This window comes from Ceratotherium simum, chromosome 22, assembly GCF_057802395.1.
Source record: "Ceratotherium simum simum isolate JZ-2026a chromosome 22, ASM5780239v1, whole genome shotgun sequence".
NCBI lineage: Eukaryota > Metazoa > Chordata > Mammalia > Perissodactyla > Rhinocerotidae > Ceratotherium > Ceratotherium simum.
Window position 1 is genome coordinate 32,178,673 of NC_141921.1, and position 23,321 is coordinate 32,201,993.

Genomic DNA, 23,321 nt, shown 5'->3' on the forward strand with positions numbered 1-23,321 from the left:
GGACAAATCGAAATCGCACCACCTGACAGGAGGCAGTGAGAAGAGAACGGCGTCACTTCTGTGATGTTCCCGCCGAAGACGCACAACCTAAGTCTCACCCCAAGGAAACATCCGACAAACCCAAACAGAGAGACACCCAACAAGGTAACCGGCCTGGAATCGTCAAGAGTGAACATCAGGAAAGGTAAGGGAAGACTAGGACTCTTCAGACTGAGAGAGACTAAAGCCACCTGACACTAAATGCAGTACGTGATAAGGGATTTTTTGCTGTAAAGGACATTACAGTAGTCCCCCTCATTCGCGGGGGATACGTTCCAAGGCCCCCAGGACGCCTGAAACCGCGGATGGAACTGAACCCTACGGATGTTTTTTCCTACATATACATATTTGAGGAGCGACAGCAAAACTAGCATGAATTTCTTTTTCCTTCTCCACAATTTCATGGGTAGAAGATGTGTTCTTACCACAGATCTTAGCAACTTCAGCTTATGATTTTTTTTCTTAAGTTGAGAACTTTTACCTTTTTACTTAAAGGAAGCACTTCACGGCTTCTCTTTGGGATATCCGAATGGCCAGCATCACTACTCTTGCACTTTGGGGCCATTACTAAGTAAAATAAGGGTTACTTGAACACAAGCACTGCAATACTGTGACGGTTGATCTGATAACAGAGACAGTGACTAAGAGACTAACGGGCAGGAGTGTAGACAGCGTGGATACGCTGGACAAAGGGATGATTCATGTCTGGGGCAGGACAGAGCAACATTTCATCACGCTACTCAGAACAGTGCACAATTTACAACTTACGAATTGTTTATTTCCAGAATTTTCCATTTAATATTTTTGGGCTGTGGTTGACTGCGGGTAACTGAGACCACAGAAAGCAAAACCGCGGATGAGGGGAGACTACAATATTGGGACAACTGGCAAATCTTGAATGGGGTCTGAGGATTAGAAGGGTGTAATGTATCAATGTTATTTTCTTCAATTTTGTTTTTTCTCCTAGAAGAAGGCCCTTATTTGTAGGAAACACATATTGAAGTATTGGGGGTGATGGCCATCATTGTTGGTGACTTACTCTTAAAATGGTTCAGGAAAAAAGAGTTCTTTGTGTTCTCGAATCAGTAAAAATATTTTGATATGCACTCCCAATATATTTTATTTATCTACATATTTATTTATATACACACACATATATACAAACACACATAGACATACTACATTATGAACATGTTCTGCTGTCCTAATATAATATGACCTATAAAACTTACAAAAATAGAAATGTAAATCAGATTAGAAAATAAAAGAAATAGAAATGACATGGTCATTGAAATTAGTTTATGAGGGTTCAACATAGATGCCAGGGAGTATTAGTACCTTGACCCTGCAGACGATCTTCCCAGTCTTTTATTCAGCACATATTTAATGAACAGCAAGGTTCAAAGCTGGGCTCTGTGCCAGGCAGTGTGAGACGAAGCACATGCCTATTCCAAGCTCACCCGCTCCTGAATTACTTCATCCCCACCCATGGGAGCACCCAGCTTTGGACAGATTAGGAACAGACACGCGTGGGTGATCTAGCTACTTCTCAGAAATTAAGAGCCTTGAATCCTACTTTGATTTGGGAGTGGCAGATCTTTTCCAATTGAAACTGAGATTATTGGGGGAAAAAAGCTTTGATGCAGGATAAGTGCTATTATGTGCTTTGACAAAGATAAAAAATTATGAGCCATTTTGACTATATGCACACATTAGGGAAAAAGTTATTTAAATTATTTTAGGATAAATTTCAATTAAATTATAGGAAGTCGAGGATTATTAAATATTATTCTGGTTCTTTCTAAGTATTCAGGTCTCACCTCAAATGCCACAACTTCAGACAGGCCTTCCCTGAGCACTCTAGTTAAGAAGTGCCATCCCTCGGGGCCGGCTCCTTGGCATAGCAGTTAAGTTCGGATCCTGGGTGCGCACCGACGCACCGCTTGTCAAGCCATGCTGTGGTGGCGTCCCATATAAAGTGGAGGAAGATGGGCATGGATGTTAGCCCAGGGCCAGTCTTCCTCAGCAAAAAAAGAGGAAGATTGGCAACAGATGTTAGCTCAGGGCTGATCTTCCTCACAAAAAAAAAAAAAAAAAGAATTGCCATCCCTCAAGTCACTCCCTATCCCTCTACTATTTTCTTCATAGAATTTGCTGTTATCTGAACTTCTTATACATTTATTTGCACTGTCTTTCTCTCTCTGTGTTCCATGAGGGCTGGCGCTTCATCTTATTCACTACCGTCTCGCTAGAACTTGAAACTGTGGCTGGCACAATGCTCAATAAATACTTAGTGAATACACAAATCAAGATGGAATGTGGAATCTATAAACCAATGATCCCTAAGAACATGACTGCCAACCTTATTATTCAGTGATATCTTAATATTGCTGATAACTAGAATATCTAACTACCTAACTAAATGATCGAAAATCCTTTTTAACTCTTGTGTCTGAGACAAAGTATTCACAATGGAAGCTACAATATAACTGAAGGTAAATGAAGATTGTTTTTTCATTTCAGTATCTTGTAAGATATCTGAAAATCCCTAAATGTTATCTATACTGTGGTGTGGTCTGAGGACGCAGAGCTACTAGTCCATGAACTTTGATACCAGTCCACAACAAGGTTCAGTACAGAAATGGGGAGAAAGTGTCTGGAAACGTTTTAGCAAGTTACATTGTGACAATCCTATTGCATTTTACAAAAGCATCAGTCTATGATAGTTTGGAGGAAAATCCTGGTCCTCCACTAAGTGGTAAGTTTGAGAAGCGTTCATCTACAGTTTATCCAAAAATGCATTAAAAAGTAATACAAATGTTAATGTTCACCAGACTGGCAAAAATTTTAAATTCTGAAAATATAAAGTATTTACGGTGCTATGGAGCAATGGGAACTCTTACACATGGCTGACAGGAATGCAAACAGGTGCAGTAACTTAGACACTATTTGACAGTTATCTGCCAAGATCGAAGAAGTGCAACCTTACAAGCCAGCAACATCATTCCTGGTTACGTACCCTGGGAAACCCACCCCCCACAACATACACAAGACACACACAGAACATTCACAGCATCACTGTCGCAACAGCAATGTATCAAAACTAACCTAAAAGTCTTACATAAGAACAGGTAAATAAATTATGATGTATGTGTAAAAAAGAACACTACACAGCAAGTGAAACTGAATACACATTTCAACATGGATTAGTCTTACAGATATAATGTTATGCAAAAAAATAAGAACTTATACAATTATGCCATTTATATAAAATTTAAAATAATGTAAAATACTATGTATTTCATTAGTTTTACAGTTTGCAGCGTATAGATCCTACACCTATTTTGTTAGATTTATACTCAAGTATTTCATGTTTTTTGGTGCTAGTATACAGACATACATTGACTTTGTATATTAACCCTATATCCTGTAACCTTCCTAAACTCACTTATTAGTTCTAATAGCTTTTATGTAGATTCCTTCCTAAATAGACCATCATGTCACCTGCAAATAGAGAAAATTTTTAAAAATACCATATATACATACACACAGCATTAGGCTGAACCAGAAGAAATGCTGATATTTGACCATTTTGACCTACAAATACATCAATTTCATACGGTTCAACCTAATGAAAAGTTAAAATTGCACGGGAAATGATAAGCACTGAGTTCGGGATAATGGTTATCTCTTGGAGGAGACATAGGGGGTTTAATCGTATCAGTAAAATTTTGTTTGCTAAATTGGGTCGACACATGAGTGTTCTTTACATCAGTCTTTATCCTTTCTGCATAACCTAAAAGTTCCTTGTGTTTTTTTGAGAGCCTTGGATAGTGCCCTCACACAAGAAGTTATTCACCTGTGTCTCCCTGAGCTCCCTGGGAAAGCAGAGGCCAAGGCAAGGGCACACACACGGGGAACTTGTTTGGGAAGTGACCCCACGGGACAAGAGTGGGAACAGTGAAACAGAGAAGGAGGGAAAGCCAGTCCTCCTTCCTTCCAGGTTGTGTCATCACGCTGGTCACCTCTGTGGGCAACTGGGGCTTGGTCGTGCTAGAAGCCCTCTGAGGAGCCAGTGAGCATCTGCCTCAGGATTGTGGGCTTCAGCATCAGAAGACAGGGACTTATTCTCTGGCTTTGGTGCGCCACTGGTCAAGGGTTGCCCTATGCAATGTTAACTCCCCCACACTTCCACATCTGCACCTGCATCAATATGGCCGAGCAACTTCGCATAGGCACCAGAGAAATGCTGGGACAAAACGTGAAATATCCACGGTGCAGCGGGGGCCAGCTGCTGTGAGGTTAGACCTACACCCAGCCGGGTGCTCCAGCAACCGCTAGAGGGAAAAGGTGGGCCAGGAGGATGGAAAGTGAGGCAAAAGAGGTGTCCAATACATACATACATATTATACACACACGTGTATGTATGTGTGTATACATATACACACGTGTATATAAACATATATTACAAAGAATGCTAAACCCAAGAAAAATGGGTTCTTTTTTTGCAAATTTTTGTTGTAGCAAAATATACAACACATAAAATTTACCATTTTAATCATTTTTAAGTGTATAATTCAGTGGCATTAAGTATATTCACACTGCTGTGCATCACCACTATCCATCTCCAGAATTTTTTCATCATCCCAAATTAAAACTCTGTACCCATTAAACTATAACTCTCATTCCCCCCCACACAGCCCCTGGCAACCACGACTCTACTTTCTGTCTCTGTGAATCTGACTCCTCTGGGTGTCTCACATAAGTAGAGTCAGACAATATTTGTCCTCTTGTGTCCGGCTTATTACACTTAGCATAATGTCATCAAGGTTCATCCATGTCGAAGCATGTGTCAGAACTTCCTTCCTTTTTAAGGCTGAATAACATTCCATTGTATGTTTATACCACATTTTGTTTATTCATTTATCCATCAATGGACACTTGGGTTGTTTCCACTTTTTGGCTATTGGGAATAATGCTGCTATGAACATTGGTGTACAAATATCTGTTCAGGTCCCTGCTTTCAACTCTTTTGTGTATATACCCAGAAGCAGAATTGCTTGATTACATGGTAATTCTATGCATAATTTTTTGAGGAACTGCCATACTGTTTTCCACAGCAGCTGCACCATTTTACATTCCCACCAGCAGTGCACAAGGGTTCCAATTTCTCCACATCCTTGTCAACACTTGTTTTCTGTTTTTATAATAGCCATCCTAATGGGTGTGAAGTGGTATCTCATGGTGATTTTGATTTGTATTTCCCTAATTATTAGTGATGTTGAACATGTTTTCATGTGCTTATTGGCCATTTATATATCTTCTTTGGAAAAATGTCTATTCAAGTCCTTTGCTCATCTTTTAGCTGGGTTGTTTGTTTTTATTGCTGTTGAGTTTTAGGAGTTTCTTTTTTTCTTTCCCCAAAGCCCCAGTAGACAGTTGTATGTCATAGTTGCACATCCTTCTAGTTGCTGTATGTGGGACGCAGCCTCAGCACGGCCTGAGAAGCAGTGCGCTGGTGCGCGCCCGGGATCCGAACCCGGGCCGCCAGTAGCGGAGTGCGCGCACTTAACCGCTAAGCCACGGGGCCGGCCCCTTTAGGAGTTATTTATATATTCTGTATATTAATCCCTTATCAGATATATGATTTGAAAATATTTTCTCCCATTCTGTAGGTTGCCTTTTCACTCTGTGGATAGTGTCCTGTGATGCACACACTTTTAATTGTCATGAAGTCCAATTTATCTATTTTTTTTCTATTGTTGCCTGTGTTTTTGGTGTCACATCCAAGAAATATTGCCATATCCAATGTCAAGAAATTTTTCCCTGTTTTCTTCTGTTTTATAGTTTTAGCTCTTACATTTAGGCCTTTGATCCATTTTGAAATAATTTTTGGATATGGTATAAGGTAAGGGTCTAACTTCATTCTTTTGCATGTGGATATCCAGTTTTTCCAGCACCATTTGTTGACAAGACTATACTTTCCCCATTGAATGGTCTTGGCACCTTTGTTGAAAATCATTTGACCATATATGCCAGGGTTCATTTTTGGGCTTCTGTTCTATTCCTTTGGTCAATATATCTGTCTTTATGCCAGTACCACATTGGGAGGTTGTTTTTTACTGAGATATAATTGACATATAAGTACCACACTGTTTTGATCACTGTAGCTTTGTATTAAGTTTTGAAATCAGGAAGTGTGAGTTCTCCAACTTTTGTCTTTTTCAAAATTGTTTTGGCTAGTTGGGGTCCCTTGAGATTCCATATGAACCCTAGGATGAGTTATTTCTATTTCTGCAAGACATGTCATTGGGATTTTGATAGGGATTGCACTGAATCCATATGTCATTTTCTGCAATATTGACATCTTAACAATATTAAGTCTTCCAGCCCATGAAAGACTTTCCATTTATTTGTGTCTTCTTTAATTTCTTTCATCAATGTTTTGTAGTTTTCAGTGTAGAAGTGAAAAATGGTTCTCAAGCAAGCTCTACTACTCTGTTAGTCTGAGTGTACTGTATGAAATAGAGACTTGACTAGGATTTCTTCTAGCTCTAAATATCTATGATTCTCCAGTATTTAATGTAGCCTTGAAGTTAACTAAATTTTACTCATTCTTGGCCAGAATGGCAGTATAGATCAATTAAACAAATATTTACCGAAAACTTCTTATGTTCCAGGCACTGTTAAAAACACAGTTCACTATAACAGAAACCTTCTTCCTTCGAATCCCTTTTTCAATTCCCAAATTTACAACAAATCACTTTCCTCAAAGGATTTTACTTCTTCTGGATTGAAGGTTTTGTCAGAACACCCAACAGTTGATTTAGTCTGAAAACCAGAGAATCAGCTCATTCAGTTAACTTCCAAATATCATTTGCTTCTGTTAAATAATATTTTCTATTCTTTAAATGGAGGGCGTAGAACCAAATCCTTGACGGAAAGATTTATATCGTGTGTACGATTACACAGACCACAAAAGATACACTGGGCCAGTGTATCTGAAATTATTTTCAGATTAAATCTTCTATGCAGTACTTCGTCTCACTCAGCTCATAAGTCTGTTTGTTCATCACAGCACTGCATCACTAATCATCAACAACCATCTTACAGAATCCAGTCATTCAACAAACACTTAACAGGTGTTACCTTGTAACTCCATTAGATGCTAAGTGTCACTGATCCAAAAGCAGGACCAAGAGAGCAAGGAGAGATGTCTCAATACACCCCAACCACCATCATTAGAAAAACACTCAAATCAAATGCCGTATGGCGGGCGGGTCAGGAGAAACAGTTTTTTTTTGTGTGTGTGAGGAAGGATTGGCCCTGAGCTAACATCTGCCAATCCTCCTCTTTTTTGCCGAGGAAGACTGGCCCTGGGCTAACATCCGTGCCCATCTTCCTCCACTTTATATGGGACGCCGCCACAGCATGGTCCGACAAGCGGTGTGTTGGTGCGCGCCCGGGATCCGAACCGGCGAACCCCAGGCCACTGCAGCGGAGCGCGCACACCCAACCGCTTGCGCCACCGGGGCGGCCCCAGGAGAAACAGTTTTATATACAAACGGCAGTGTGTTGTGAAGGGACTCTAATCCAAAAGCCGTAGGCTTTTCTTTATAAAGTCAGTCCTATCTAGAACATTCCCTTGCATTAACATTTACCGAGTCCCCTCAGACACACAGACCTGAAGCAGAAAGAAGACAACAGTCCTATTTCTACAAGATAAAAACCTAAATTGTATTTTGAAAATCTCTCACGTTCAAATTAGAAACCTGCTTAATTTTTCCCTATTTTAAGACAGGGAAAACTGGGGTTAAAAACAACAAAGTAAATAAAATCACACTGGGACACATCCAAATCTATTATAGAAAAATCAGGTCCTAAGCCTGCAGCGCTCCTCATGGAGCTTTGATTAGCTGAGCATGTGCAGAAAACTCACAGCCACGCTGCTGCAGAAACAGAAACGAAGACACAAGCCTTTTCCTCAGTTTATTATACTCTTTACCCCTCCCCCCACCTCACACACACTATTATCCAGAAACACTGATGAAAATGTAGAGCCAAAATCTAGCAATCTAAAATAAAGATCCAGGGCCGGCCCCGTGGCTTAGCGGTTAAGTGCGCGCGCTCTGCTGCTGGCGGCCCGGGTTCGGATCCCGGGCGCGCACCGATGCACCGCTTCTCCCGCCATGCTGAGGCCGCGTCCCACATACAGCAACTAGAAGGATGTGCAGCTATGACATACAACTATCTACTGGGGCTTTGGGGGAAAATAAATAAATAAAATTAAAAAAATAATAAAAAATAAAAAAATAAAAATAAAAAAATAAAATAAAGATCCAGCTTTACAGGAAAACGGTGCCTGCGTTATTCAGTCTACTATTCAGAAGAGGGTAAACGCTCGTTCTAACAATTACAAAGTCATAAAGACAAAAACCTTCTCAAGTCAGGAAAAGAAAACGAAAATTCTTTTGAAAATAAAACATTTAATTGCAATTAGGATTATTCTGCCTATAATCCATTAGAAACGGTTTTTGTTTTGCTTTGTTTTTTGCACATATGTGGATGGCCTGTATAAACAGGTTATTCCAGAAGAAATTAAAGCAAAATAAGACACTGATAGTGAGAAGAAAAATGTAAAGGAAACATTTGATTCTCCCCACATTTTATATCCGATTGATGATCCACATACAATTTTATTACATAAACATTTTATATTTTACAGTTGCAGATACTACCACTAAGGCTTTTACATAAAATTTACCGCAACTAAGAATTGTCTATAATGTGAAGTCCACTGAACTGCTACTAGAATTTCTGCTGATATGATTTCCAATATAAATTTAGGTTAGATATAACCTCAAATGGTTTTTAAAATGAAAACCAACAAGAATTCACTGCTTCGGCAAGTTAAAAAAGGTCCTAGGCTACAGTTAAAAAAGAAAAAGTTGGAACAGATAAGATGTGAGGCTTCTTGAAGAATTCTTATGAATATAATTTTAAGATAAACTTGTAATACATGTAGTTTCTCACAATAAGAAATAAATAACAAAGTTACTGTAATTATTTATTATATGAAAATGTAGAGCCCTTAAAACGTCTGAGAAAATTAGGAAGGATGATGTCAAAATTTCTACATTATGACTGAATTTGGGAAAGAAAATAGCATTTGTAAAGGAAAACAAACCCGAAAGATACAAAATTGACGCTGTCATCTCTCTCCCTGCTCCACTTCCAGGTCTTCAGCATCTCCAGGCAGGTTTACTGCAAGAGCACCCCAAGGAACAGGCTCTCCGCTTCTGCCTCTCCTTCCACCTCTCTGCCCTTCACCTGTTGTCAGTAGATCACACTAACACGGAATCCGACTGTCACTCCCTTGTGCAGAAGACCACCACAGAAGGGCGAGCTCCAGAGCTCGCAGGATGCCCCACACTCACCTTCCCCGCCCGGTTTCTCTCAACTAGGGCTGTGTTTCACCTATGTGCCAGCCACAGAGAACTGCCTGCTACTTCCTGAAGTGGTCCACACTCTCCCAATTCAGCTCTTCTGCTCATTCAGTTCCCTGTGGCTGGAAATCCCGTTCCCTTCCCTGCTGAACTCTTACCCAACTCCACAGCTCTTCTCCAAGGCCGTCTCCCCATAAGCTCTTTCATTCCAGCCGGCTGTGACCCTCTCTCCTCTGACACCTCAATGTGTCTCTAAAGGGACTAGTATTCCATCTTACATCAAATTACTTATCGTCTCCACTGCAGGACTGTAAACTGTCTGAGGCAGAAGCTGCCTAATTCCTGCTCTGTCCCCTGAAGCAAGTGGCAGGGTGCCATACACAGCGGAGGTGCTCAAGTATGTAGTGAGCCAAGCTACATAAAGTTCTGCTCCAACAGAGCCACTGGAAGGAAAATACTCTGAGTGCGTAGAAAGAAAATTAAAGGGCTGGTGACAGTATTTTGAGAAAAAGTCTCAGAACATGCAAAATTTATACCAATGGCAGAAATATTTTACTTTTTTAGGACTTAGTCTCACAGGGTTTTGTGAGGTTATGATAGAAAAAAAAAATATGCACACAAAACCTCCTTCTTTCCAGGTAAATAATAAATGAACTCAAGGAAAGTAACCTTTAAAAAATAAACTCAATCATTTTTCCCCAGTCAAGTTGTAGAAAGTAATACAAGAAATATTAATAATTCTGTTACAATGAAATCATAAATAGTCTTAATTATATAATTAACCCCAGAAAAAGGCTTACAATAATTCTTTCTTTTGTGAATTTACCCAAGTAAAAGGAAGCCAGGCTAAATACCACTAGTTTTTCTTTAAGAACAGGCTCTAAAAATGAATGAACAAATAAATGAACAGACTTAATAAGACTTGGTTCAGAGTTCACTAAAAACCAGTGCTTCTCAAAATATTTGTGGGAAAGGACCGGTTTTTAAATATTTCCTATCTCTTCCAGACTGATACCCTTATAAACTATAATACAAATGCAGCAGCAATGTCTAAAGGTTGATGTGCACTTTCTGTACTTGTCATGGACCAGTAACAAACTTTGCAAACGGGCAGCCATCTGCTCTGTTTCCTCAAATCCACATACATTCAACACACCACCAAAGGTACGGAAAGGCAGGATATACGCCTACCTTCTGCTCTTGCACCTCAAACACCGCTTCATGGACGCTGCAAGCAAAAAGTGAGGTAGGCAGGTCGCTTAAATCCATTATCTCTTCCAAATCATCTTCATTTTCACCAAAAACCATCTCTTCTTCCTCCTCTTGGTCACTGCTACAGAGATCGGACTGGCTGTCATTCCAAGATTTCATAGTGTCCCTCAGCATTTTCCCCTAAAAGCAGGTCTTTTCCGTTTTTAAAGTTCTAAGATGTCTACCAGGCATCTACTGTTCAAAAAAGAAAACAACAGAGATAAGACTCTGAAGGCCAAATCATGTTCCAATCAATTCTCGAGACAGCAATTCATCAAAGGAAGCAATTTATTCAAGAAAGATAAATCAGCATCTAAATCAACTCATTACAGTTCTCATATATGAGTTCTATATATACTAATTTGATTTGCTTAGCATATTTTACGTAATATATTTCACAGGCAATGATGTGTTACAAAAAAAAGGCAAAAAGTTTTCTAGTAAAATTAGGGGGGAGAAAAAGGATAATACAAAATGAGATACCATCAACATGTACATGAGTCTACAAGCAGTAGGAAGGAAAATGTGAACCACAACTGCCTTCACATATTTGTTTTGGGTTTTAGGTCTACAACACTGAAACTGAAGAGCAGAATAAAACCCACACTGATTCACTCACCATCTGCACCCTGAAATATGCTCCATGAGGCGCTGACGCTACCTTTCTTAGCCAATTTGTTCTTTTGGAATATTCTCGCAAAGAATTAGATTACACAGAACCAAGAATTCTCTACAAAGCCGGCCTTTGTTAATACTGGAAATATTTACAGTAGGCAAAATTTGACATAAGACAATCAAAAAGATGTCCTTTTTCCGAACTTTTAAAAATCAATCATTTTAACTCCAGTGCACGGAGTTGAAAGTGTTCCTCTGTTAAATAAAGGACCAGGGGCTGTCTTATGTGGACAGTTTACGTGCATGTCTGTCTCTTCCGATGAACTGCACCCTCCGCCCACCAAGCATTGTGCCTTGAACATGACACATTTCAAGATGCTGAAACGGAGTTTAAGAATACCCATTATGCACAGAAAACTTAAATGATTGTGATTATTACTACTTCAATATTACCTAATTTGTGATTTTCCCTTTTATTTCAAGGAACACAAGGTTGCAAATATCTTGCTTATATAGTGTATCTTGTAGAATGTTAATTATAAGATAAAAATAGTAGGATTTTCTCATTATTTTACTGTATCAATCAGGAAAGACTAATTCTAAAAAGTAAAATCTTTACTCATTTTAATAAACATTTTCTTGCATGCCTATTGCATGCCAGGTATTGAGGGATATTAGAAGACTAAGACATGGTTCCTATCCTTAAGGAGCTCCCACCAAAGCAAGAATTTCCTCTCCTCAACAACACTAACCACGCCAAGAGGATCTCGTTCCATTAACTGGCTCCTATACTTTCAATTTCTCCCTCTCCACCTGTTTGTTTTCCGCAGTAAACATACCTATTCAAGATTCCCCGCCCTAATTGTGGGGGAAAAAATAAATCTCCCGTTTGGATTCTACCTTCCCCTCAACCTTCCTCTCTCTGTCTCTCCTTACCTTTCCTACCAGCTTCCCAGAAAGAGTGATCTGTATTTGCTGTGCTCACTTCCTCAACTCCAGTCACTCCTGAATTCAGGGACGCTGGACTCCTCCTTTTGGCTGAAACTGCCCTCACCGTGGACAGCAACGGCTTCCTCCTGCTCGGAACCTAACTGCAGGGCTCCGCCTCTGCCTGCAGCACCAGACCCCGCTGCCTCTCGGACCTCCCTGCCTTCTGGGTCTCCTTCCTCATCAGCTGTCTTTGTCACTGGCTCTTTTCTCCACTCACGCTTTACATCTTCATCTCTGAGGTTTCATCTCCACCCTCTTCCTCATCTTACTCTTCCTGAGTGGTTTTATCCACGCCCAAGCATTTAACTGCTCAACCACCGGTGCTTCTCAAATTTGTCTCCTGCTTCCCTGTGGTTCACACACAACGAGTGTGTGTCAATACTGCGTCTTGTTTCACACAATGATTCTTAAACCGGGAAGAATGTCACCAAATCTGAGGGGGAAGCAAGAGCAGAATCCTAGACAATGGAGGGGATGGGTAGTTTGGAAAAAGTACATGACCCCAAGGGATTCTGATCTGCCCCTAGGTCTGTCATGCCTTCGCACACTGAAAATCACTCATCTTTCTGATTTCTATATCCAGACTCAACCTCTCTCCTGAGCTCTAGACTTGTATTTTTAGCTTTCTACTGAATATATCTATCTGGGTAGCCCATAGGTACTACGATTTATACTTATTCCTTTACTTAGATTATTGTGCTAGAAATCTCCAACCTGGAAGGGGGCTTGGTGGGGGGAAAATGGTATCTCACTGTGGCTTTCATTGTAATCTTTCCTTCAAGACTAAGTTATCAGGTAGAGTTCGTAGCTCTCCCAGCACTCTGTTCATTTCTCTGTTATGTACTTATGATTATTTGTTTATAAAGCACTCCTCGATACCAGACAGTGAGTGCCTTTGAATCCCTAGACCCTTGCAGTTTCTAGCTCAGAGTATACGCTTAATAAGGATTGCTGAATGAAGGCAGATAGCACTGTGCTTACCCCACTGAGACATGGCAGCACAGACAAAGGAAAATTTAATTCTGCATGAGATTAGAGACAGCTTCCCAAAGGAGGTTACAGTGAGACTTAAAGGATGAACAGAATTTCAGCAGGAAAAGAATGGGGTACATTCCACGCAGAGCCAACAGTTCATGGACAAAGGCGGAAAGAACAAACATCAGCATGCACAGGCCGTGTGGCCTGGTGTGGCTGGAGTGCGCGAGACAAAGTTAGGAAGGCAGGGATGGGCCAGGCTGCCTTGAGAGTAGCGTTAGAGTTCTGACATAAAACCAGCCAATAGCAGCACGCCATTGAGGGTTTTTAGGCAGGAAAATGATATAACCAACCCAATTTAACTTTGAGTATCACCAAAAGTGTATTTTCTTTATATCTTATCTCTTAAAGGCACTACTGTTTTTAATCTCCCCCACCCCCAACCCATTAAAAAGAGGTGAAGAAAATATCATGCCTGGTTTTTTATTTATTTATTTGTTATTTTATTTTTTGTGAGGAAGATCGGCCCTGAGCTAACATCTGCCCATCCTTCTCTTTTTGCTGAGGAAGATTGGCCCTGGGCTAACATCTGTGCCCATCTTCCTCTACTTTATATGGGACGCCGCCACAGCATGGCTTGACAAGCGGTGTGTCAGTGTGCGCCCGGGATCCGAACCTGTGAACCCCGCAACCTCGAAGCGGAGCGCGCACACTTAACCGCTGCGCCACCAGGCCGGCCCCCATGCCTGGTTTTTTAGAGGTGGGAGAGTTGGGGAGCTCTGAATGGCTAGATTTTGACATTTGAGAAAGTCAAGCTATTCTGGATAAGATTTTTTTGTTTGTTTCAAGTTCCTTCCTCCAACTCCTAAAAAGAAAAAAAAAAAATCAGAGCACAGGAAACGATCCTTCACCTGACTAAAATTCTTAGAATGTTACACCTTCATTTCCTGTTTTCTACCTTCATTTTGGGGTCACTTTTTCTTTTGATATGATTTCAGACAGATGCTAATTAGTTTTTGGGTGGTGAACATGATGTAGTCCACACAGAAATCGAAATATAATGATGTACACCTGAAATTTATATAATGTTATAAATCAATGTTACTTCAATTAAAAAAAAAGAAATTTCAAACAGAAAAGTTGTAAGAATAGTACAAGGAATTCCTGTATACTCTTTACCTGGTTACCAATTACTTACATTTTTGCCTATTTTTAAAATCATCCTCTTTCCCTATTTTTATTTTTTATTTATTTTTTATTTTTTTTATTTTTATTTTTTATTTATTTTTTCCCCCAAAGCCCCGGTAGATAGTTGTATGTCATAGCTGCACATCCTTCTAGTTGCTGTATGTGGGACGCGGCCTCAGCATGGCCAGAGAAGCGGTGCGTTGGTGCACGCCCGGGATCTGAACCTGGGCCGCCAGCAGCAGAGCACTTAACCACTAAGCCATGGGGCCGGCCCACTTTCCCTATTTTTATACATACACTTTTTAGAACAAGTTGAGTGAACCATTGAGAGCAAGTTGAGTGTACCCCCTTTACTCCCAAATACTTCAGTGTGTAAGAACAAGATCATTTTCTTACATAACCCACAGTACAATGATCAAAACCAGGAAATTTAACGTTGATGTAATACTATTGTCTAAATCAGAGTCTATATCCAAATTTTGTCAGTTATCCTAATAATGTCCTTTACAGTAATTTTCTCTTCAATTTTTTTAGATTATTGTTAAATTATTTGCCTTTTGTCCCAAGATATTTCAATATTTAGAGTATTGCTACATTTTCTTCACTTATACATTACTGTATATTTGATACACTTCAAAAGGATGGATTGATGAAATACCAGAGTAACTGCAAACAAGTTTGAACAGTCTTTAAGGATATCCCAGGAAGATTTAGGCTCCATAATCAGACTGTTCTAGATTTAAACTCTAGCTCCCCCAGTCCTCTATGTTAGGTAAATTACTTTGCCTGTCTTTCTGTTTTCTCAACTATAAAATGGGAATAACAATAATCCTTACCCAATAAGGATGCTGGAAGGATTAAATTTGAGAATACATGTTAAGTGCTCAGAATAATGCTTTGCATATAGTTAGTGCTCAATAATTATTTTTACAGAGGCACAATCTATGTTAATGCATTATTAGGTTGAAAGGACCCCAATATCAGACCCATTGGTGGAATTGATATTAAAACAAGAAAATGAGAAAAATATATATCCAAATGATCTAATTCCAAGCAACAAAAAGGCTACAGAAATAAAACCAACACTTTGTATCATTTCAAGAAAACTGTTCAGTATCAGATGTATCAATAAAACAAGCAACCACTGGTAGTAGTAATATGGCTGCAGTATAAAAACATTTAAAGATTTAAAAACAGAGAGCTAGCTGAAGAAAGGCCTTTTTTATGGGCCTCACGGAATTGTATGTTGTAATGCACTGCACACAGTATCAGAGACATTACCATTCAGTTGATGGTTCTCTTGCTAAAGGCGATTTTTGTGGATAAAGCTTACATCTACACTGTCAACCATTTCATAATTTTCTGACATCATAAATACAATTAAATTTGAATAGAGAGATCCCATCAAAGTCGGCCAGTGGAAATGACAATCCTAGCACATCTGTAAGAAAATCATCTTATAAGGTAACTCAGCCGGTACTTAAAAAGTAACTCGGTTTTATTAAGGCAAAGAAAAAAATTAGAAAAGTACACTGTTTCTATGCTATTATTACTGGAACTGTTGCTAACTTTGCCCCACTCCAGCTATTACAAGACTAAGCTGTCCCTCAATTTACTAACCCAGGGAGTATACTGGAGCCATATTACTACTGCCGGTGGTTGCTCGTTTTATTGATACATCTGATACTGAACAGTTTTCTTTTTTTTTTAAACCTATTTTATTTATTTATTTATTTTTTGTGAGGAAGATCAGCCCTGGGCTAACATCTGCCAATCCTCCTCTTTTTGCTGAGGAAGACTTGCCCTTGGCTAACATCCGTGCCCATCTTCCTCCACTTTATATGGGATGCTGCCACAGCATGGCTTGGCAAGCAGTGCGTTGGTGGGCGCCCAGGATCCGAACCTGCGAACCCCAGGCTGCCGCAGCAGAGCGCGCACACTTAACCGCTTGCGCCACCGGGTCGGCCCCTGAACAGTTTTCTTGAAATGATACAAAGTGTTGGTTTTATTTCTGTAGCCTTTTTGTTGTTTGGAATTAGATCATTTGGATATACGTTTTTCTCATTTTCTGTTGAAGCCGTTCCAAAAGGACAGAACCAATATCCTCCAGCTTCTGTAAGTGAAGGTTTGGGCTAATCAGGATTTAGCATCATCTCCGGCACAAATGTAGCTGTGGCTGGCTTCTGGCAAATTGTTTCTTCATGGAAACATCAAATGAGTGGAAAACTCCAAGTAGCACGACCATCTGCTCTCCTACAAGCCTCGTGACAAAAGTAATCCATCAAGGATGTCAAGCACATGGATTTGATTTTGCATTTTAAGTTCTGATCAGAAAAAGGTAAATTCTTCCTCCTCCAGGATTTTTAAAAAAATAATTTTTCAAAATAATGTGCTTTTCAACTTGGTGAACATTTGAAAAACTTTAGCTAGATGCACTTTATTATTTTTTGATGTGTTTAAAATGCTACTGAGCAATACTGGAAGCAAACAAGTACTCCATTTCCAACTTGACAAGTGCCCTGCTGAATCGCCTTGGAAAAGTCACGTGGCTTTTTGTTTTATGTTTGTTCTCATACAGAAGGAAAATACTCACAGATGCTGTTGAACTACTAAATTCCTTTTAAAACTTCTACATTACAAACTGAGACCAAATTTCTCAAAAAAAAAAAAAAAAACCCTCAGGATTGTCAATGACTATCATACAAGACTCTATCTTCAAGACTCTATCTTTTACTCCCTCGTCATTCACCACTTAGGGGTAGAATTTTACTACTTTTTAGTCTGTGGTGGAAAACAAAATTGGTGCATTTACAAAATTTTAAATGTAAAGTAAAACGGGTGAGAAGTAGATTTTAGTATTTTGTATATTTCACTGACCTATGCCTTCTTTTCACAGATAATCTAGACTTGGTCCTGTTATAATTACCGAGGTTCCGTGCTTCACCAGGAATAGTGGTATTTGTGAGCGTTAAGAGAGAACAGAAAAAACCACAAAAATCAACTGTCAGAACATATGAAAATAACAGATTTTAAAGACTAACTGAAGTAGAGATATAAAAGATTGATGCTATTTGTTTTGCTGTATACAAATCATTTTCCCTCACTATAACCTCTACATTCTAAAAGTGGAGATCCACTGTCTGACCTCCACCTTCTCTGTTTTTTTGGGGGGGTCTAAATAACAAATGGCATTGAACTTGAGCACTTCCATTATTTCACAGGCTTCTGCCTAATGGATTTCCAAATCACACTATTTTTCATGATGTTTTGCTTAAGTCTTTCAACCAACACATCCTCTAGCACCATACAAAATTTGTTCTTATTTGTTAACCCTTAACATCCACACGCTTATTAAAAGCTTTATAAATGTTACAATTCAATAGTGGGAAAAAGCTTGTTTTCCCTAAAAACATTGAAATCTCTTCCCCAAGCTAAGAAAGAAAAGGTTTGCCAATGCAGTAAAATGGAAAGCTGATGGCATGGCTAAAGAAGGGGCTCTTAGTTTTCAGGCCTTTCACTGTCTTCCCACATCAAAAGTCCATTTCTCGAATACCAATATAAATCCCCAACAAAAGGAACGAATTTGCGTGATGCACAAACATCTATATCCTGAGCCTCGATATTGTGTTTTTACAATTTAATATATTGAACCACAGCTAATGAAACAGTCTTAAACTATTTTAAATCCTATGTAATCACAGCTACAAATAAGTCAGTCGTCTTTCTCACCAAATAGTACATCAGAGACTTCTATGAAATGCAGCGTTCAACGAAAAGTTCAAATAAATGTGGTGTGACAGGTAATTTTCAATAAGAGGGAGCAAATAATCCTAGTGTGCATCTGAAACACGGATCTCAAGTGCTCCCTGCACTAGACTCCTAATCCCTGAAGGAGATGATCAGATTTTGCACGGAAGCTGGAACAAAGCAACCTGAAAACAGATCACTACTGGTCTACCAGGCAGCAGATGGAAACAGATAGACAAGTTTCTAGAAGTTAGCGAATAAGTACAGCGATGGTTACCCGGGCATCGGGGGTGGGGGAGAAGAGGGGATCTTCCAACTTCTGGCCGGCCCCGTTTCACCGACTGCACCTTTCCTGCCTTCAGGAGCAGGTTGGGCCTGTCAGCTTTTCAGCAAGTCAAACAGTTGTGGGAAGAAAATTGCTGGTGGAGAGGGGAGAACAATCGTCTTGGTCTTGTTTTCCAAGACATCAGCCCAGAGCTGCCAGAGAAGACGCGGGGCGGAGAGGGGCTGGACGCTGGAGGCAAGGACGCCGCAGCATCTCTAGGGTCTCGGGCACTGGAGCGCCCACTCCTCCTGGGCATCTGCAGACCGTTTCTTTTCCTTTTTTTTTTTTTAACTTTCCGCACCCCGCGCCCCCCACCCTCCCCGGTGCTGGCTGCAAACCTGGCTCGGGGAAGCCGGGCGCCGGCCCCACCCTGCGAAGGGAGACTCACCTGCGCGCTCGGCCGCTGCAGGCAGGCAGGCGGGGGGCGGCCAGGCGGGCCGGCGGGCTTCGCGGGAGCCGGGCGGCGCGACGAGCCGGGCCCGGGGAGACGCGGCGGGCGGCGGGCGACGGGCGACGGGCGGCGGCCGGGTCAGAGACCGTGCGGCGCCGGCCGCCCGCAGTCTCGCCGCCACGCCCTCGACGCCGGGGGAGCGGCGTCAGGACCCAGCCCCGCCCCCGGCGTCGCGCGCGCGGGCGCCTGGGCCCGCGCGTCCCCGCCCCTCCCCTTCCCCCCTCCCCCCTCCCCCCTCCCCCGGCGGAGCGCGCGGCGCAGGCGCCCCAGGTCGGCGGCAGGAAGCGGGCCCGCCCCTCGCGCGCGGCCGTGGGGGCGGGGCGGGGGTGGGGTCTGGCCGCGCGCGCGCGCGTACTGGGCCCGCACCCCTGGGTTTGCTGGTGTCTCGCTCGTGGGGGGCGGGGGCTTTAGTCCCCCCGACGACGGGGCCTTTGGTGACCTTCCGCTGTGACCAGAAAATAGTTTATCTCCTTTTCCTGCTAAGCCCATTGTGTCGGTCACAAGAACAGTTGGGGGCATGTTATGAACATTTCCTGGGGTCGGTTGCTGTGTACACTGCGCCGCGTGCTCTGCGAGCTTTACCTCGTTTGACCTCACAGTGGCCGGCGAACCGGATAGCATTGTCCTCCTTTTATGGACGAGGAGGGCTTCCACGTGCTTAATGGCCAAGGAGAGGCAGCCAGTCGGCAGCTGAGCTATAGGTGGCAGCGGGGGTGCGCCTGCTCATCCTAGGCTGTTAGCACAGTGGATGCGGTCTCCTTCTCCCCCTCCTCCTCCTCCTCTTCCCCTTCCCTCCTCCCCTCCTTTCTCTCCTCCTCTTCACCTTCTGTACAATAATGTTTACATTTTTAGTGCTTTATTTTCCGTTTACAAAACACTTCTCATGCACAGTCTTGTTTGATTCTCTTAGAAGCCCCGGGAGACAGTGGGGCGTAATTATGCTTATTTTACAAATAGAGGAAGGGCCTGAGCTGTTCCACCAGTTGTCCAAAGTTACAGTGGTAGGACTGGGGCTTTTTTGGTCAGATATTGTTATTTATTTTATCTTATTATTATTATTTTGCACGGCACCTGAGCTAAGCCTGAAAGGGAGACTGGGTCTCTTCCCTTTGCTCACGGAGAGGGAAACAGGCACAGAGCAGGAGAGGAATTTGTCTTCAGAGTGTGCAGTTAGAAGAAAATCAGCTTTGATCACCCACACGTGGTCCCCTGAGGCAAAAGGAAGCGAATTGAGGGTCAAAATCAAGGAAGCAGTGTTGTCTGGCACTCAGCACCTGGGTCACGGGCAGGAAGAGGGATTCAAGTGTGTGGAAGACACACATCTCTGTTAGATTTACACTAAGGAAACAGGGTTGGATGCTGGTCCCCATCACTCTTTAGCAACTGACCCGGCACCATCACAGAGATGTGTCCAGTGGATCACCCCCCTTGCTTCCTGCTCTTTGCTTCTGTTCTTTCTGCTGCTTCCAACCCTGCTGCCCCTGCTCCCTGCCTTGACCTGACCACGTTCTTCCCTTTCGTTCATTTAACAAATATTTGTGGAGAGCCACTTCTTTCATCAAGGTCATGCAGGAACAGCAGTAAGTTTCTTCTCTAAATTCGTCTAACACAGCAACTTGGGCAAAAAAAAAATTGAGTTTTTAGGTCAAATGAGTTTGGAAACTGCTGCATCCTTTACCCCTGATTGAAAAGATCCACAGTGCACATTAACACAGAAATGGCTCTAAGAGGTCCTAGAGTAAAAAGACTGGGTTAGCCTCGTTTAACACAGAGTTTCCCTGAGGTATTAGGCCCTGTGCTAGGCACTGGCTTGCAAGGGTAAGGCCCACACAAATCTACCCCATCAGGAGCTCACAGACAGGGGAGACAGATAACCAATTATTTGTGATACAGTTGTATACATGCACTAATAGAAGCATTTGCAAAATGCTGATAGAGCAGAGGAAAAAGTGAGCAATTCTACCTGGAAAACTGAGGGAAGGATTCACAGTTAAGAGGTTATTTGAGTAGGAGTTTTCTAGGTAGAGAATATGGAAAGGGCGTTCTATAATAATAGCAGCATATTTAGAGACATATATGTATACTTTTGTGTTGATCTTTGGGGTAAGTATTAAATATTATTAGAGTCTTTTTTTTTTTTTGCATGAGATACATCAAACTGGGTTAAGCAACAAGTGGAATTCATTGATTTATGTAACAGAAAAGTCATGGGCTTCAGGCATGGCTGGATCCAGGGGCTTAAAACTATGACATCAGGGTTTAGTCTTTGTTCTCCATTTCCTGACTCTGTTTTCCTTTGTGTTGACTTTTCATTCTCAGGCCCCCTTTCCCCAAGAGATGGCAGAATGGCTGCTTACAGCTTCAAATCACATCCTTGCTGACAGTTTCTTTTCCTTGATGCTGTCGACAAAAGTCCTGGAACTGCATCTTGTTGTTCTAACTTGGGTTACTTGTGCATCACTAAACCACTCTCTTGAGAAGGGGCATGGAATATTCCGACAGCTCAGGCCTGGGTCATGTGTACACCTCTGGAGCTGAGCTGAGGTCAGCAGCTCTAAAATCTCATGAACTGAGAATTGGGGAGAGGTGGCTTCCCATGCGAGGTATTTTCTGTTGATCCCTTCAGATCTATTCTCCACCCTTTTCCTTCTCAATTCATGCCTCAGGAGGCCAACCCGCATGAACTGCTTCAATGGGTCCCTTATCCTCTGGCTTACAGTTGAATTTGTCCAATAGAAGACATCAGAAGAAGATCAGAGAGTTGGAGGAGGATGAAGTAAGGGTATTATCCCACAGACCCACTCCCTTCTAGGTCACTGCGAGTTGGCTACTGTCAAGTGACCCTCTTCATATAAGTCTCTCTTCTAGTTGTGTTAAAGTCGCCCATCTCTTGGCCTAGAGGTGGTAATGGCTCCTTTACCCTCCCTCCTTCTTGTTTCCCTCAACCGTGCCCACACATTTGTCAATAACCTTTATCAAACTCGCCTCAGATTAGCCTTTTGCTGGAACCCTGATGGTTACATTCACCAGGGGCAATTCAAGTTTCTCTTACCAAAAGAAAGGGAAATGATCAAGAGCAGGCAACAGCAATAAGAGAACGATACCACTCTGGAGCTATTGCAATAATGCAGACCCGAGAGGATGGTGGCTGGGACAAGGTCATAGGGGAGGAAGTCATGAAAAATTGTATGATCCTGTCTCTATTTTAAAGGCAAAGTTAAAATTTACTGATGAATTGTATGTAAGTTATGAACATTAGAGAGGAGTTGAGGAAGGAAGCAGTTGGAAGACAGATCTGGAGCCTAGGAGTGAGCTCAGACCAGGCACAGTGATTTGGGAGGCAGGCGTGTTGGGTAATTGAAGTCGTAGGCTCAGAGATGACCCCAGGAGAGCCTGTGGAATAGAACACAAAAAGGGCAGAGGGCAGAATCCAGAACAACGTCAATCTTTACACGGCGGAAAGAGGAAGGGTGGCCATCTCGTCTTCATCAACTAGGTTGTGAGCAACTGGAGAACAAGGATGGGATCTTCCTCATCTTTCCTCTTTACTGTCATGTCCAGCAAGGTGCTGGGCACACAGTGTGTAAGAAATGCTTGTTATGAGTGAACTTGACACAGTTTCACACTTCTAACCCTCCCTGCCTCTCTTCATCATCATTGTGAGGTTTCAGTTACAGGCAGAGAGGAAAAGAGAGAGAGAAATTGATCCCTTGTGGCTCAGTCCATTGAAAGCCGTGCCAAGGTTGATAAGCATTTTTCTGTCCCGGAAAACTCAGTAGAACCTGTTAGACGATGCTACAGATCCTGAGGAGCTCATCTCTTGCCTTTCAGGAGAATTTCTAGGCAGGCGATTTCATTTCAGATTTTGTTATTCTTGTTTGAGTAGATTTAAAAGTCAGTGCTTTAAAAAGTCCTTATTAGGTTTGTGCTATGGAAGTAATAGCAGTGGTAAAAGATCTCTTTCTCACAGTCATGTGTTGCTGATGGTAAAAAGGATACAATCATATTTGGAAATTGTTTACCAGTTTATCAAGCTAAATGTACACCTACCCAGTGACCCAGAAATTCCACTCCTGGATATATACTCAAGAGAAATGTAAGCAAATGTCCACACACACACAGACACACACACACACGGCTTGTAGAAGAATGCTCTTAACATGTTTATTCGTAATATGCCCAAACTGGAAATATTCCAAATGTTCATCAAAAGAAGAGTGGTTAAACAAACTATGGTATGAATGGATATTCAAACAAAGGAATACTACACAGTAATGAAAAAGAATGAACTACT

The 23,321-nt window shown here is 41.7% G+C and overlaps 1 protein-coding gene across 2 annotated transcripts in view; it reads right to left on the reverse strand.

The window, feature by feature from the left end:
* RCAN3 (regulator of calcineurin 3) overlaps positions 1 to 19,130 on the reverse strand; it is a 40,233-nt gene extending 21,103 nt beyond the window's left edge. Inside the window, exons 1-2 of one of the 2 annotated variants that reach the window (XM_014783989.2) lie at positions 18,965 to 19,130; positions 10,677 to 10,931 (exon numbers count right to left, since the gene is read on the reverse strand). In XM_014783989.2, coding sequence (XP_014639475.1) covers positions 10,677 to 10,871 — 195 coding nt within the window. In that variant the 5' untranslated portion in view covers positions 10,872 to 10,931; positions 18,965 to 19,130. The remainder of the gene's footprint in view (positions 1 to 10,676; positions 10,932 to 18,964) is intronic. The other variant, XM_087446560.1, reaches the window with a different exon arrangement.
* Positions 19,131 to 23,321: the final 4,191 nt, after the last annotated feature.